Source organism: Callithrix jacchus, chromosome 10, assembly GCF_049354715.1.
Source record: "Callithrix jacchus isolate 240 chromosome 10, calJac240_pri, whole genome shotgun sequence".
Lineage (NCBI taxonomy): Eukaryota > Metazoa > Chordata > Mammalia > Primates > Cebidae > Callithrix > Callithrix jacchus.
In genome coordinates, this window is record NC_133511.1 from 57,433,849 (window position 1) to 57,448,142 (window position 14,294).

General features: G+C 36.5%; 1 protein-coding gene across 2 annotated transcripts in view; it reads right to left on the reverse strand.

Moving 5' to 3' along the window:
• Positions 1-369: 369 nt before the first annotated feature.
• Positions 370-14,294, reverse strand: part of DDIAS (DNA damage induced apoptosis suppressor) — a 30,432-nt gene continuing 16,507 nt past the window's right edge. For both annotated transcript variants that reach the window (XM_054241859.2, XM_002754747.6), the window contains exons 5-7: positions 6,186-6,347; positions 5,158-5,275; positions 370-3,311 (exon numbers count right to left, since the gene is read on the reverse strand). In XM_054241859.2, the coding sequence (XP_054097834.1) occupies positions 696-3,311; positions 5,158-5,275; positions 6,186-6,347 (2,896 nt within the window). In that variant the 3' untranslated portion in view covers positions 370-695. The remainder of the gene's footprint in view (positions 3,312-5,157; positions 5,276-6,185; positions 6,348-14,294) is intronic.

The window sequence follows — 14,294 nt, forward strand, 5'->3', positions numbered from 1 at the left end:
TGTAGACATTCTAGGCATGTAGACATTTAATGTATAGGTATTAAATCAAATAGTAACAGTTTCACATATAACTTCTAAATAGTAAATTTTTTTTTAACGTTTCTTCTTACCCTCAGCTCTCTAATGGGTTAACTGCTTTTCTTCCATGCTCCCATAGCAACATAAACGTTTGTCATGACTATTACAAACCCGCATCATTGCGTTTTCTCCATTGTATTGAAATTATGTTTTTATATATCTGTCTTATCCAGTAGATTAAATTATTTTGAGATGAATGATCTTGTAGCTTTCTATCCCAAACTCAGCACATTTGTTGACCTATAATATAGCAGGCATTTTCTGGTCTGAGCTGAATTAAGAAAGACTAAGTTTTGGTTCGTAATGGCTTTATTTCTGGATGTTTGTGTGATTTTAACAAATATTAATACTTTCAAAAAACAATCTTAACAATATTATTAAAGTACAATAAACAGTATAAAGTAAAGCACTTAATTATGTAATCATAGTATACTAGATAAAACCCTGGGGAAAAATAATGGCATTATATTTTAAAAGGCACAGTAGCATTCAGCACAGTCCCCTTCTCAATTTGCTTCTCTCCAAGTGTTCAAAATGTAAAGAACGCTTTCCATACTACCAAAGGCAAACATTTCCAAACAGATCTAGAAGTTCAGAAATTGGGTTCAGGTGACTTTTTATGAAAACAATTCAGGTGACCAAGCACTTTTAGTTTCATACACTGAAGGTGGGCCTTTTCCTGAAAATGGAAGGCAACATTTGACTTCTGAACAAGAATCAAGTCCAAGAATAGGGTACAGCTGAGGTGTTTCTAAGACTTGAATGTCTGCACATTTAGAAATCCAACTTGAACTTTTACAGTTATATTTAGGAGTATTCTCTTTTTTAACTATTGCTGCAAGCACATTCTTTAATTTCTTCTTAATTAAACCTCTTTTGGTTCCCTGTCTGATATGTTTCAGTTTCTTTCTTGCTAAGTCTTGTTGATCAGGGAAATGATGGGCAGCAAGGGATTTCCCTAGACCTATTACTTGGAATCCAAGCATATCTGAAGGAAATATTTTTTGTGTGGTAGGAGGGACCCATTCGTCACTATCAGTTTCATGGCACTTAGCTAAAGGATGGTGGTTTAAAACTTCTGTTGGTGATATACCAGATATAACAGGGCTTCTGATTTTCTGGCTAGCTGTTTTTATATATTTTGGAGAGCTTGGGCTGGCTTGCTGTTTGTCATTTTCAGGGAAAATCCTTATTTTTTCATAGTTAGCATCAAGATCTGAATAAAATACAGGTATTTTTTTGGAAGCTCTGTTTATCCCATGAATTCTGGTTTGGTGGAACCCTGAAATTGGAGTTGACTGTGAACATGGAACAAAGTCTTGACTATTTTCAAAGTTATATTCTGAATCTGATTGAAAATGAGGTGTTGGAGAGCTTGTTCTTGAATGCCTAGAGTCAGATGGGTTTTGCAAGGATAACTTCTGTGAAGGCTGGATGAAGTCTTCAGAAAGTGACCTCAGTGAAAAATCAGACTCTGAAGGATGACTTTCTGGCAAAGACATTCCCCACTCTAACAAACTATCCTGTGATTTTTTGGTAATATCTGTTGCAATGTCCATTTCTTTAGCAATATCATCAAAGAGGTCAGCAGAGGCATCATAGCTACCTTCACGGCCAATAGAATTGCTCTGTGTTAAGTTATTAGTGATATGTCCACAAGACATGCCTTTCAACGTATTTGTACTTCTATCTGGATTACTGCAAAGAGTTTCTAAAGGATATGTAAGTTTTCTGCAAATTGTAAAACTGTCATCTTGGTTCTTTGGCCACCTATAATGTTGTTTATTTTCTAATTTGCAAAGATCAGACACATCATTATACTTCCTACAACACAGAGTTGTCAACTTTTCATTCATTTCTGAAAGTAATTTTTCTCCACGTCCATTCAAATATTTGTTATTTAGACTAGAATGGTCACTCTCTGAAGTAATGGGCCTAAGTAGAATTTCATCACTGTGTGGTGAGATTCTTACAGTCTTCTTAAGAGTAACTGTTGTTTCTACATCTTTTGAAGATGAAAACAGAGCTGACAGTTTTGGTAGAAAATATTCTGACATATCTCTTCCATTATGATTTACAGAGACAGCCTCTACTTTGTTATCTGGTTGTGACTCCTTTTCAACACTGGGACTTAGATTTACTTTACAGTTGAAAAAGAAGTTATCTTTGCCAGAGTTTGCTTTGACTATTGCTTGTGATGATCCTAAAACTATATGTGGTGTATGCAAAGCTCCAGTAGTTCTCTGGGGAGTCACAAATAACATGCTGTGGTCTGCATAAAATTTATCGATGTCATTTTCTACATGATGTTTCCTACTACTGACATCTGCCTGGGTTATAGTAATCTCACTTTCAAGAACTGCCAGAAACTTGTTCAGGCTTTCAGAGAATGGTAGATCATCCCATATTTCAGGGTCACAATCCTCGGAACTGCTGGCTGTCTCTTCAAGTCTGAGTAACGAAGGTGAACAACATGCAGATCTTTTTTGAAGGCTAATGGGGGTATCTATACCATGATGCTGGAAACATGGTGGCTCATGCTGGGACCTGTTTTTAATTTCCACTGTACTGTGGAAGGAATTTGCATTACTTGACTCAAGGGGCTCTTGCATTTTCAAAGAGTCATTAACTCCAGTTTCATGATGACTGCTGTGAACTGTACTCAGCTCCTTAGCTTGTAAGCCAAGTTCTTTACCCAACTTTTCTGCTGAACTCTTTTTATCCATATATGAAACAAGGCTCCATGAATCCTGAATGGGATCATGGCAGCTATTGGAACCAGTGGCCTCTGCAACAGAGATGGATTTTCTGTTCTGGCGAAGAGTACCAAAGGCCATATCTTGTTCTGAAGCTGAAAAATCATCATCTGTCAGTTGTGAAACAATGGAAGTGAATTCAAGTGATGGCGGCCAGAATTTTGAAAAAGTATCCTTGCTGCAGGACTTGAAAAAATAAGAAGTGCTGTCAGGAGAATATATGCTGCTGAGATCACTACTTGAGTGATCTAAAGCAAGTAAGTTACTATTAGGTGCCTGAGAGTCACAATGAAGTTTCCTGAAATTAAAAGTCTGCAAAAGTTGATTGAAGTAGTCAAAGACAGTAAAGCCTGAAACATCTGGGTCTGGTAGAACAATCTGGCAAGCGACTAGTGCTTTGGCTTTTCTTTTATAGACAGAGCATTGTTGTAAGTAGTTTTTGGCCTCTGAACCTTGTCCAGATTGGTTTTCAAAATTCTGTGAAAGAAGTAAAGAAATTTAAATAAGAATAAAATTTTCTTCCTTTTACTTTAATATGAAACAAAGATTTAGCTAGGTGCAGTGTCTCATGCCTGCAATCCCAGCACTTTGAGAGGCTGAGGCAGGCAGATCACTTGAGCCTCAGCAAACTGGGCAATATGGTGAAACCCCGTCTCTATAAAAAACCCCATAAAAATTAGCTGGGCATGGTGGCATGCACCTGCAGTCTCAGCTACTCAGGGGGTTGAGGTGGGAGGATCACCAGAGCCTAGGGAGGTCAAGGCTATAGTGAGCCATGATCTTGCCACCGCACTCTAGCCAGGGTGACAGAGTGAGACGCTGTCTCAAAACTAAACTAAACTAAACTAAACAGATTTAAAAGGTTAAAATAGATACAACTATTACTCCTATCCTTCAATTCCAATTTCAATTCTGTTAGTGTTATAGGCAAAGTACCATATTTAAGAGAATATAAACCTTAAAGAGCTTTAAACTGATTTGAAGAAATTCTAGTTCCAGCATTTACTAGTAGTGTTGAGACACTGGACAATTTATTTAACCTCTCTGAGTCTTAGTTTTCTCATTTATAAAATAAAAATAAAAATGCAGAATTACTGTTTAGCAATAAAATGGAAAACTGCACAATGCTTAGAAAATAGTAGTGGCTCAATAAATGGCAACTTATATTTCTCATTAGTAAGAAAGAGAGGAGGGGAGGGGAAAAAGGGGGAGGGCAAAAGAAGAGAGGAGAGAAAAGAACTGCTTACGATTTTAACAAAGTAAAGCTCTGTAGCTGTTGATTCTACCTTCCCTTCGGATTTTTCTTACTCTTCTATTATGGAATCCTTTATTCCCTCTTTTAAAACCCTGATTCCAGTGTGGAAAAAATGTCTCTGTGTTGCCTTTAGCATAGATGAGACAGAAAACTATTACTCCTTCTGTCAGGCCTCCATGTGCAAGCCCAGACCCAAAAAGTCTAAAGTCCTGCCTGACTTGGCAGATCACCACCCCCTACCCTGTGTTCGCCATTATCCCTGATCGCCCACAGGGGAGCTTCCCTCTGACATAAGCTTCCCCTCACCCCACCCTGCCATCTTAACTACTCTTATCCCACCAGACATTGTAACTGAACTTATGTTAATCTATACTCCTTGCCCCTACTCCCACCACTGAAATTTATCTTACTCTGTAACTTCCCACTGCCCACCCCAAACCTATATATAAAACCAACTCCTATCTCACTGCTCTTCGCTAAAGTCCTTTTCGGCCTTAGCCCACCTGCACCCAGGTGAATAAACAGCCATGCTGCTCACACAAAGCCTGTTTGGGGGGTCTCTTCATTCAAAGCATATGTTTTTAACACCTTCAAAGTCAATACATTCTTTTAACTTCTTCTACAGTCATTTTTATAATTAAAGAGCATCCTTCTTAATATAGTTTTAAGATACTTTGCCTTCAGTGTTCCATTATTCTCTTTTTATAGATGACAGAATTAAAAAGCTAGAAAATTGATGCAAGTTTTACTACAGAATTTGAATAAAATCTATAGGGCAAAATAAATACTAAATACCCAAAATCAAATATCTAACATTTCTAAATATATAATTAATTTATTTTCTTTAAGCTCTGAAAGTATTTGAAGTAGGCTTCCCCGATTTTTGAAAGAGGAAGTTGCTACCCATAGTGTTTTAACAGACCACCTATAGGCTATTTTTACATAGTTTAATGTGTTTCTACAGGCCTTCACATTTATATAACTCCTAACAACAATTTGTAAAATTCACATAATTCATTACAATGAAAATATTAACAAATTATTAAAAAGAAAGCTAGTCACAATTACCGTCACTCCAAAAATAAAGCTTTGTCCCAGAAAGCAAGTTTCAACTGCTTTAGTTAATAGATCCTGAGTTGTATCATTGTCCAGTGTTTCTGGAATTGTTTTAGGATCCTGAATGTACCTTGATTGAAAAAAAAAATGTGAATAAACTTTGAAATTAAATCATGCTGTAAAGTCAGAGACACAATTAGTTTGAAAATGCAGCATGAACCTTTTATAGAGAAAAAAAGTCACTTTAAGAGCTATGCAGTTTGTTCTCTCTAGTTTCTCATAGCACAGAAAACTCAAAAAAAAAAAAAAAAAAAACAATTAATCAAGTGTGAGTAAAGTAGATATCTGCCTAACCATCAGGTCTGCCAATGATTGTAGGAAATAATTAAAGTGGCAGAGGGAATAGTGATGGGCTGGCTCTCTAGCCCTTTACTTCAAAGCAGGAAAAAGTCTTCCCTTTTCTCTGATAATCCTGGTTGTAGTCCTTTTATTGTCACAACCACAAAAAAGTAGACATAGATTTCTTGCAAGTGATTAGGGGAGCAGGGCAGAAGACTGAGGAGGAAGAAAAGCTTTAATTACTTATTCTTATATTCTCAGGACAATGTCTTAAAGGTCAAACTATGCAAATGAAGTTATAATACAGATAAAAAAATAACAAGATTTCAATTTCTGATATGCAAATATTCCCTCAATTAGCTTCTCCTGCCTCCTAACCATTTGAATGCCAACCTCAATTTGGATAATTCTTCAATTTGAAATGATGTTACTTTCTCCTCTGTTTCTCTAACTTGGATTAGAGATTTATAATTTAATATTCAAATTACAGATTAGTTACCCTAAATAAAAGGAGACTGTTTTAACATAATCACAATATGTATTCAGGAAACAAACATCTTTCTTACTTGCTAGTCTTTTAAAGGGAACTGATCATCTGAGATTGAAAGATCATCTTTTTACAAAAATGCATATTGCCTTATAAACTTGTATCTTTAAATTCTAAGGGCAGCTAGGAAAAAGGATGTTTTAAGTATTCTTACCTGTGCAAACCAGTGGCAGTAAGACCAAAAAATGTATCTAAGCAACTTCCAAATACAGTAATAACATATAATTTGTTTGATTCCGCAACTTTTAAGGAAAGTTTGTATCTGTAGTTGGCATTTCCAGATTCACCAACAGAGCCACATTTTGGACACTTAGACCTAAAAAAGTGGTGGAAAAAAGTGTGGAGATAATCATTAAGTGTTTTTTTCATATGATCAAAAATCCAGAACAGTAAAAATTTAAAATCACATTTTCTGTACAAATGCTCCCATAGAACTCACGTTCTTCTTAAACTCTTTCAGATCAATTTCTTTTAAATTTCTCTATTCAGAATAGTTAGCTTTACTGATTTAAATTAAATAGCTCCAAGTTGACAGAAATACATAATAAATTGATAGAAAATGAAAACTGTGCATGAAGGAGAGGATGAAAAGTAAATAATTTTAAAATATTTAATATATATTTATACAAAAAGCACTTAATTGCATTTTTCTCACAATAATGAAAATTAATTAATTGGAATATGTTGATAACTTATCAGATTATAAAATTAGAGATGAAAGCCACACATTTTTTTAATATGAAAAGTGTTTATTCAGAAATAGAAAGTCTGTTCTTACAGTTGATAAGAACAAATTTTAAATTTACCTGTAATTTCAAGCATTCCTCGGTGGGCTGGAATAAATGCATTTGATAGCACAGTGACTTAGTTATTATATACAGATCCATTTTTTTCTTGTTCAATAACATGTCTTATTTTGGTTGCTGCTTGATATTTGGGACATTTTTTGGACACTTAGAAAAGCTGGGGAGGCTGAGGGTGCTAAGTAGAAAAGCAATAGGCCTGGAACCTTTCACCTTGACTGTGCATTTTGTTCACCAGTTCAGCCTGGAAAGCCATGCAATTTAACTTGTTTTTAAGACAATCTGTAATGATGGCCAAAGGCTTTCCAGTGATAAAGTATACATCTACATGACAGTGTAACTCTATTGCCATGTACTCATTGCCTGATAGTTACTAAATTCTTGAGTTCTTCATCCATAAAGTCCAGAGCTGAAGGAGGATTAAAATAGACAAAATAAATAAAGGGTCTAGTGCAAATATTGTGAAATTAGTATTAGTCTGCTTCTCTCTCATAACTATATGAAGTATTGTGATGATTATTGTCACTTATACTGTTTCCTTCTTTTCTAGTTTGCAATGTATTATAACTCTGATTTCCATCTTTCATCTTAATTCCCCCAAGTTATGTTAACTTTATTTAATAGAATAGTATCAAAATTTTTTTGAAATAGAACAAGCACCTAAAAACATCTTATGGTAATGGCTAATACTAGAACTTTGTTTTTTCTTCAGGTTGCTAAAGATCTTAAAAAAGAGTGGCAAAATGCAAACAGAAAGCAATGTGAAAGATGGTTGGATAAATCTGATTGCTGCCAGATAGCCACTAGGGGGAGTCCAAAACCTGTAGCTCTCAAAGTGACTCACCTTTATTACATCTGTGTTATCATTTTTCTACCATACTGAGGATGGATCTGTACCAACCCATTCATAGAATCCTACAGAAATCTGCTGGAGTTTGTGCTGTAGGTTAGCCACAGAATAAATTAAAGGCAACTAACTCACTAGGGGATAAAACCCCAGTAGTACCAAATTCTAGTGAAATGAACTGTTTAAAATATATATTGGAAGTTCTTTAAAGGCTATGCAATAACAATGTATACATATTTAATGTAAAATTCCTAGCAAAACAGACTAATACGCATTAGAATTAAATTTAAAAATGTTTTCAACATACATTATCTCATTTTTATAGGTAAAATTTACACATGGGGAAATTTGAAATTTTATCTGAGAAGACAAAGTTGGTAAATTTATGACCCAAGCCCAAGGCTGTGAACTCCTATCATGAAGTTCTGATATTACGATATGATAACTATGAGACTAAATGGTTAAAATAAAGAACTGCTTGCAAAGGCAGTATCAATAATAGCCTCAAAAAACTATGTCTATTAGTGTTAATACATTTACATATTAAACTATATACACTTTTACAAAGTACATTTGTATAATGAAGACATTTATTTATATAGCTTCCTCTAATAATCCTTTTAGGAATGATGGTGGACTGAAACAAATGTAAGTATGGTGTAATACAGATTAAAGCTTCTCAAACATTAATGTGTATACAAATCACCTGGAGATTAAAATGAAGATTCTGATTCAGGAAAGCTGGGATGAGACCCAAGATCCTGCATTTTTAATACACTCCCAGGTGATGCCAATGCAGATGTACCTTAGGCCATACTTTGAGGAACAAGGGTACAGACATCACCGTTCCCTGATTTAACTTCTAGAGGCACCCTTATTTCTAAAATGTCATTTGTTACAGAATAACTGTTTCAAAATTTTTGGTCTCACACTCCTTTATACTCTTAAAAACATTATTGAGAATCCCAAAGAGCTTTTGTTTATGTGAATAATATCTATATATTTTTCAATTTAAAAATATTTACTTGGGCCGGTTGTGGTGGCTCACACCTGTAATCCCAGCACTTCTGAAGGGTGTGGCAGGCAGATTGCTCAAACTCAGAAGTTCGAGACCAGCCTGGGAAACATGGCAAAACTGCGTCTCTACAAAAAATACAAAAACTAACCAGCACAGTGGCATGTGCCTACAGTCCTAGTTACTTGGGAGACTGAGGTGGGAGGAGTGCTTGAGCCCAGGAGGCAGAGGTTGTGGTGAGCTATGATAGTGCCACTGAACTCCAGTCTGAGTGACAGAGCTGGACCCTGTCTCAAAAAAAAAAAGTACTTGCCAGATATTGTATATATTCAAGGTATACAACATGATCACTTGAAATACATGTACACTGTGTAATAATTACCACGATCAAATTATTTAACACATCATCTGTTACCACTCATGCTGTACTTTAGATCCACAGAATTTACTTGTTCATCTTATATTTGTCTATATATATATATTTTTGGTTTGTTTTGAGACAGGGTCTCACCTCACTCCGCTGCTCAGGCTGAAGTGCAGTGGTGTTATCATAGCTTACTGCAACCTCAAACTCTTGGGCTCAAGAGATCCTCCTCCCTCAGCCTTCTGAGTAGCTGGGACCATAGGCACGTGCCACCATGTTGGCTAATTTTAATTTTTTTTTTGTATAAATGGGGGTCTCATTATGTTGCCCAGACTAGTCTCGAACTCCAAGGCTTAAGTAATTCTCTTGTCTCAGCCTCCCAAAGTGTTGAGATTACAGGCGTGAGTCACCACACCTGGCCTCTATCTCTATTTCTCATGAAATGAGAAATTAAATGAAAGTGAGAAATTAAAACTGAGAAATCTAAAAAATATTTATTAATTAATTAAAAAAAAGACCCATTACATGGTTAACATAAAAACATATTTTTATGAAAAATAGTTGTTTTTCAAATTTAAAAAATTAGTAAGAAGAGACTAGCATTGTTTAACATTTTGCAAATCTCTTTAGTGTCTGATTTCATAAAAAGACAGCTGGATTCTCATATCTGCTTCTCTGCTCAATCTTTTATAATATTACATGTCGTGTAGCCTCTGGGAAACTCCGTTATGCACTCAAGAGAGGCTCAGAGTGAAAAGGCAAATAATGCCGTAGAATTATGAAAATAGATTAGAGCTCAAGGAGCCTCTGAAAGTACCTATCTGAAATAATAGCTGTAATTTGCTATCTTTTTGTTTGATCCCAGTTAAAACAGTAAGTTTCATTTGTTTATTTTTAAATTTTTATTTGTTTGTTTTTTTGAGACAGGGTCTTGCTTTGTTGCCCAGGCTGGAGTACAATGGTATGATCTCAGCTCACTGCAGCCTTGACCTCTTGGGCCCAAGCGATCCTCCTACCTCAGCCTCCTGAGCAGCTGGGACTACAGGCATATGCCATGATGCCTGGCTAATTTTGTTTATTTTTGGTAGAGGATAGGTCTCACTATGTTTTCCAGGCTGATCTCAAACTTTTGACTCAAGCAATCCTCCTATCTTGGCCTCCCAAAATGCTGGGATTATAGGTGTGAGCTACTGAGCCCAGCCTAATTTTTTATTTTTGTAGAAACAGGGTCTCACTACATTGCCCAGGCTGGTCTTGAACTCCTGGACTCGAGCAATCCTCCCATCTTGGCCTCCCAAAGTGCTGAGATTACAGGCATGAGCTACCATGTCCAGCCTCATTTATTTTTCTAGAGTACTTATATATAGCCCAGATGTGGAAGAATTAGTGAGATAAGTAATCCTTAATGTTTTCTTGGTCTTAAAAACCTTAAAAAATCTGATGAAAGAAATGGAGTCACTTTCTTTCACCAAAAAAACATATATGAAAACAATATTCTACATATTTTGGGGACTGGAGGATTCATACACACCTATAATGTATCCACAGATTCCAGTTTAAAAATATCCTGACTATATGATTGTATAACATCCCTTTCCAAGTTTATAGACCCAGATTAAATATACACAAAGTAACCAGACGTATTTTAAAAAACATATCTCTTAACGCTTCCATATATCACTTTTCTCACAAAAGAAGAAAACTATGATTCTATTTGTGTAAAATTAAATTTGACTTAAGTAAATGATATAAGCTTTTTGGGTAATCGGGAGTAGGGGAGTGGATAGGGAGTCTCTGATTGATGAGTCCTATTTTATTTTATTTTATTTATTTATTTATTGAGACGGAGTTTTGCTCTTGTTACCCAGGCTGGAGTGCAATGGCATGATCTCGGCTCACCGCAACCTCCGCCTCCTGGGTTCAGGCAATTCTCTTGCCTCAGCCTCCCGAGTAGCTGGGATTACAGGCACGCGCCACAGTGCCCAGCTAATTTTTTGTATTTTTAGTAGAGACAGGGTTTCACCATGTTGACCAGGATGGTCTCGATCTCTTGACCCTTGATCCACCCGCCTCAGCCTCCCAAAGTGCTGGGATTACAGGCGTGAGCCACCATGCCTGGCCAATGAGTCCTATTTTAACTAGGAAAAGAAAGTTATTAGAGACAGATTTCTAGGCTAAAAGGGATTATGGGTCCCATTAGTCACCTAGAAGGGCAATTTCTATCTGTTTGGGCTGGATGAATAGCTTGTCTGTATAACTAAATCCTTTCTCTTGTTTATAATTTTTGGCAGTGTACAGATATACACTATTGTGTGTTTATGTGTAGTTATTGCTTCATATGAAGGATCAAATTAACTCTGCACACATATATTTTTATAGATGTATATCTATGTCTGTATATTTATATAATGAAATCCCCTTTCAAATGAAATTTAACCTGGAACACTAATATAAGGATGAGAACAGAGATCTTGTTGAAACTAATGTAGGGGCCCTGGAGTCCTACCTGCTACTCAGTACTATGCATTATTATTACTCTAATCCCATCTCCCTCCAGAAGCACTTCCATGGAGCCTCAAGGCTCTGCAGAATACCTATGGATTGAAAATGACCACTGATCGTATCTTGGAGGTTAAAAAAAAAAAAAAGTTAATTCCATAAAGCACAAAATACTTATTATAATTTTAGTCACTAAGGATTTCAGGATCAAAGAAAATATTTAGGGAGTGGCCTCTTTGTTTTTCAGCATCTCTAAGATTTTTTGCAAAGGTAAGAGCATGGAACTCCTCTGCCATAAAGTTGCTGTGCGATAGCAATGGGGAAATGAACATGAGGAATTTCTGTTTCCTATGTTGGCTTGCAACTGATTTCAAGTATGAAAAAGGGAAAGCAAAAACAACACAAGAAAAGATAAGCACCAGGATTTAGATTATCATGGCGGATGGGAGGCAGAACTAGATTGCAGCCCCAACTCAAATGGACAGAGCAGCATGTGGAGGCTCATGTCATGAATATTAGCTCCAGAACAAGTGTAAGAACAAGCCAGGAATGCCAAGAAGACCCACAGACCCTCTGAAGGAAGTGGACTGCTCCTGTAGGACCCAGGAGACACCCCAAATACCATACTCATATCCATGGCTGAGAGACCCATAGACGGTTCACATCACAGGATTCTGTGCAGACAACCCCCTAGTACTAGCCCTGAGCCAGCTAGACTTGCTGGATGGCTAAACCCAGAAAAGAGATAACAATCACTACAGCTTGGCTCACAGGAAGCCACATCCATAGGAAAAGGGGGAGAGTATTACATCAAGGAAATATCCTGTGGGACAAAAGAATCTGAACAATAGCCTTCAGCCCTAGACTTTCCCTCTCACAGAGCCTACCCAAATGAGAAGGAACCAGAAAATCAACTCTGGTAATACGACAAAAACGAGGCTCTTTAACACCTCCAAAAAAAAAAAATCACACTAGCTCACCGCAATGAATCCAAACCAATAAGAAATCCCTGATTTTACCTGAAAAAGAATTCAGAAGGCTAGTTATTAAACTAAGAAGAGAGTTACCAAAGAAAGGCAAAGCCCAATGCAAGGAAATCCAAAAAAATGATACAAGAAGTGAAGGGAGAAATATTCAAGGAAATAGATAGCATCAAGAAAAACAATCAACACATCAGGAAACATTGGATACACTTATAGAAACGCAAAATGCTCTGGAAAGTCTCAGCAATATAATTGAACAAGTAGAAGAAAGAAATTCAGACCTCGAAGACAAGATCTTGGAATTAACCCAATCCAACAAACACAAAAAAGAAAGAATAAGAAAATATGAACAAAGCCTCCAAGAAGTCTGGGATTATGTTAAATGGCCAAACCTAAGAATAATTGATGTTTCTGAGGAAGAAGATAAATTTAAAAGTTTGTAAAACATATTTGGGGGAATAACTGAGGAAAACTTCCCTGGCCTTGCTAGATACCTAGACATCCAAATACAGGAACACAAAAAACACTCGGGAAATTCATCACAAAAAGATCATCGCGTAGGCACATTGTCATCAGGTTATCTAAAGTTAACATGAAGGAAAGAATCTTAGGAGTTGTGAGACAAAAGCACCAGGTAATGTATAAAGAAAACCTATCAGATTAACAGCAAGATTTCTCAGCAGAAACCCTACAAGCTAGAAGGGATTAGGGCCTATCTTCGGCCTCCTCAAAAAAACAATTATCAAAAAAAACTAAAAAAGAAAAAAAAAATCAAAAACAATTATCAGCCAAGAAATTTGTATCCAGTAAAATTAAGCATCATGTAAGAGGAAAGATAGTTTTTTTCAGACAGACAAATGCTAAGAGAATTTGCCACTACCAAGCCACCACTATAATAACTGCTAGGCCAGGTACAGTGGCTCAGGCAGGTGGATCACCTGAGGTCAGGAGATCGAGATCAGCCTGGCCAACATGGTGAAACCCCATCTCTACTAAAAATACAAAAATTAGCTGGATGTGGTGGCAGGCACCTGTAATCCCAGTTACTCAGGAGGCTGAGGCAGGAGAATCACCTGAACCCAGGGGTGGAGGTTGCAGTGAGCTGATATTGCACCACTTTACCCCAGCCTGGGTGAAAGAGTGAAACTCCATAAAAAAAACAAAGAAAAAAACACTAAAAGGAGTTCTAAGTCTTGAAGCAAATCCTGAAAGCACATCAAAAACAGAATCTCTTTAAGGCATAAATCACACAGGACCTATAATACAAAAATACAATTTAAAAAGCAAAAGCAAAAACAAACAAAAAAATCCAAGGTACACAGGCAACAAATAGCAACATGAATGCAATGGTACCTCAAATCTCAATACGAACATTGAATGTAAATGGCACAGATGTTCCACTTAAAAGATACAGAACAGGAGAACGGATAAGAACTCACCAACCAACTATCTGGTGCCTTTCAGGAGACTCACCTAACACATAAGGACTCACATAATCTTAAAGTAAAGTAAAGGAGTGGGAAAAGGCGTTTCTCGCAAATGGACACCAAAAGCAAGCAGGGGTAGCTATTCTTATATCAGACAAAACAAACTTTAAAGCAACAGCAGTTAAAAGAGACAAAGGACATTATATAATGATAAAAGGCCTTGTCCTACAGGAAAATATCACAATCCGAAACATATATGCACCTAACACTGGAGCTCCCAAATTTATAAAACAATTACTAATAGACCTAAGAAATGAGATAGACA